Source organism: Cornus florida, unplaced genomic scaffold, assembly GCF_030987335.1.
Source record: "Cornus florida cultivar Cherokee Brave unplaced genomic scaffold, ASM3098733v1 CherokeeBrave_3.0.0_Hap2_Chr07, whole genome shotgun sequence".
In the NCBI taxonomy this organism is placed as follows: domain Eukaryota; kingdom Viridiplantae; phylum Streptophyta; class Magnoliopsida; order Cornales; family Cornaceae; genus Cornus; species Cornus florida.
The window spans coordinates 5,752,379-5,754,666 of record NW_026775577.1 but is presented as its reverse complement, the minus strand read 5'-3'; the positions used below and the strand labels follow the sequence as shown (position 1 = coordinate 5,754,666).

The 2,288-nt window shown below is 34.4% G+C and overlaps 1 protein-coding gene across 1 annotated transcript; it reads left to right on the top strand.

Moving 5' to 3' along the window:
* Nucleotides 1–1,405: 1,405 nt before the first annotated feature.
* Nucleotides 1,406–2,017, top strand: LOC132316151 (uncharacterized). The gene has a single exon (XM_059814663.1). The coding sequence runs from the start codon at nucleotides 1,406–1,408 to the stop codon at nucleotides 2,015–2,017; it is 612 nt and encodes a 203-aa protein (XP_059670646.1).
* Nucleotides 2,018–2,288: the final 271 nt, after the last annotated feature.

Sequence of the window (2,288 nt, the reverse complement as noted above, 5' to 3'; positions counted from 1 at the left end):
TCATCGTATGCAATTGTTCCCTATCACTGCCATGCCATTTGACTCTTAAGCATGAGAAAAGTATAGACTCTTTTATTAATTAATAATTACTTTGATTTATTCGGCGAATACTTCGGGATCCTTAGACTGACATTTTGGGTAGTTATGTAATTAATAGTTAGAGGGTTATATTTTCAATATTTGCATCATTGCTACTTGTATTTATTTTGTATTGATTATGATTGATCACAAAGTAAATTCGAAGGCCTTCGTGTGTTTTTAGACAAAATGATTTATTATTTATTTATTTATTTAAATTATTATTTTTGTCAAACAAATGTTTTATTGTGATCGAGCCAGAAATAATCAAAGGTACCAAAATAAATATATTAATTAAGTAGTCGGATTGATGGCTTTATTTATCCAATAACTAATTATGAATAGAGGGGTCAAAGTGCAACATTGACTTAGAGGTTATTTATTATTTAATTGGAGTTCAATTAATTTCTTTTAGTGGAGTAAAAATTAATTAATGAATTAATTTAATTGGGTCCATGGACCGGGCCAATTATTAATTTATTGTAGCCAAGAAAATAATAAGCCCAATAGGATTCTCACTCATAGCCCAACTTGATATTGGAATCTTATTAGATTTGAGATATGTGAATTAGAGATGGAGAATGATTTATGGTTTCCTTTTCTGATTTTTATGTTGCCTATATATACATGGGTTCATGTATATTTTAGGAGAGACTTTTGGAAAAAGAAAAAGGAATATATTTTTTCTCTCTCTAGAAAATTAAGGTTAGTATTCTCATCTAATGGAGGCTCCCACAAGCCTAGTTTTTCAAGGTCATTCATGGAGGCTTATAAGTGATTCCTAAAGGCAATATCATTACGAAGAAGATGGAGATCCAAGGAGAAGGTATCTAGCAAACGGGATCTATAATAAGTGAGAACATTCACTTTAGAGGAGAGATCTAAGGTTTACTCAAACCTTGATGTAAGTATTCATTCTATTAATTGAATGATACATCATATTTTATTTTTACATAAAACTTGTCTCTATGTGATGAATTAAAATCTGTGAACGCAAATCCCTCGAAAAGTTTTTCAAACTAGCACGTTTCCTAACAGTTAGTAGAACATGGCTTCATGGTCCTATTTTTCATGGATTAGTTGTTGTGTCTTTTATGTTAGCTGGTTGTATTGCCTATACAAAGGCTATTCTCTAGATGAATAAAAGATCTCAAGTTTTGCTTCTTTGCTTTCTACATATATTATCAATGGTATCAGAGCTAGGTCAAGAGTGTAAGAAAAGTAAAGTTGAGAGTGCCAAACAAAGAAAAAAGAGTGTTCATGAGATAGAATAGCAACAACTTCATTTGTTCTATTTCATCAAAGTTTTTTTTTTGTAGCAGCAACAATGGCCTCTGAAAATAATTTTGTGAGGCTTGTAATTCCACGCTTTGCTGGTCACTATGATCATTGGAGCATGCTAATGGAGAACTTCTTAAGATCTAAGGAGTATTGGCAAGTCATTTCAGATGGAATAATAGGACTAGCAACAGACACGGCAATGACGGAAGCGCAAAAAATAGAGATAGAAGGGCAGTGGTTGAAGGATCTCGAGGCCAAGAACTACTTGTTTCAAGCTATTGATTGGTCAATCTTGGAAACAATTCTTTGCAAAGAAATTTCCAAGCAAATTTGGGATTCCATGAAGAAGATGTACCTGGGATCAGTAAGGGTGAAGAGGCAGCAGCTTCAAGCACTTCATACGGAGTTCAAAATGCTTCGGATGAAATCGGGAGAGTCGGTTATAGACTATTTTTCTCGAATGATGGCAATCGTCAACAAGATGCGTATCCATGGAGACAAGATGGAGGATGTGACTGTAATTGAAAAAGTTCTTCGATCATTGACGCCAAAATTTAACTATGTGGTTTGTTCAATTGAAGAATCAAAGAATCTTGATGATCTTTCAATTGATGAGCTGCAAGGTTCGTTGTTGGTTCATGAACAAAAATTTAAATAGCAAGAAAATGAGGAGCAAGCATTGCAGGTCACAACTAGCAACAATTTTTCGGTCCCCAACTCAGCAGGCCGAAGAAGAGAAGGAACCAGAGGAAACAAGGATCAAAGAAGCTAACAACAATTCCAACACCAAAAGTCTGAAGTTAACCAATTTCATGGTTATCAATGGAGAGGAAGAGGACGAGGAAACAACCAAGGACGAGACAGCCACCAAGGACGAGGTAATCACCATTCAACCAATTTTAAACCAATGTCAGCAAACATGTCCAATG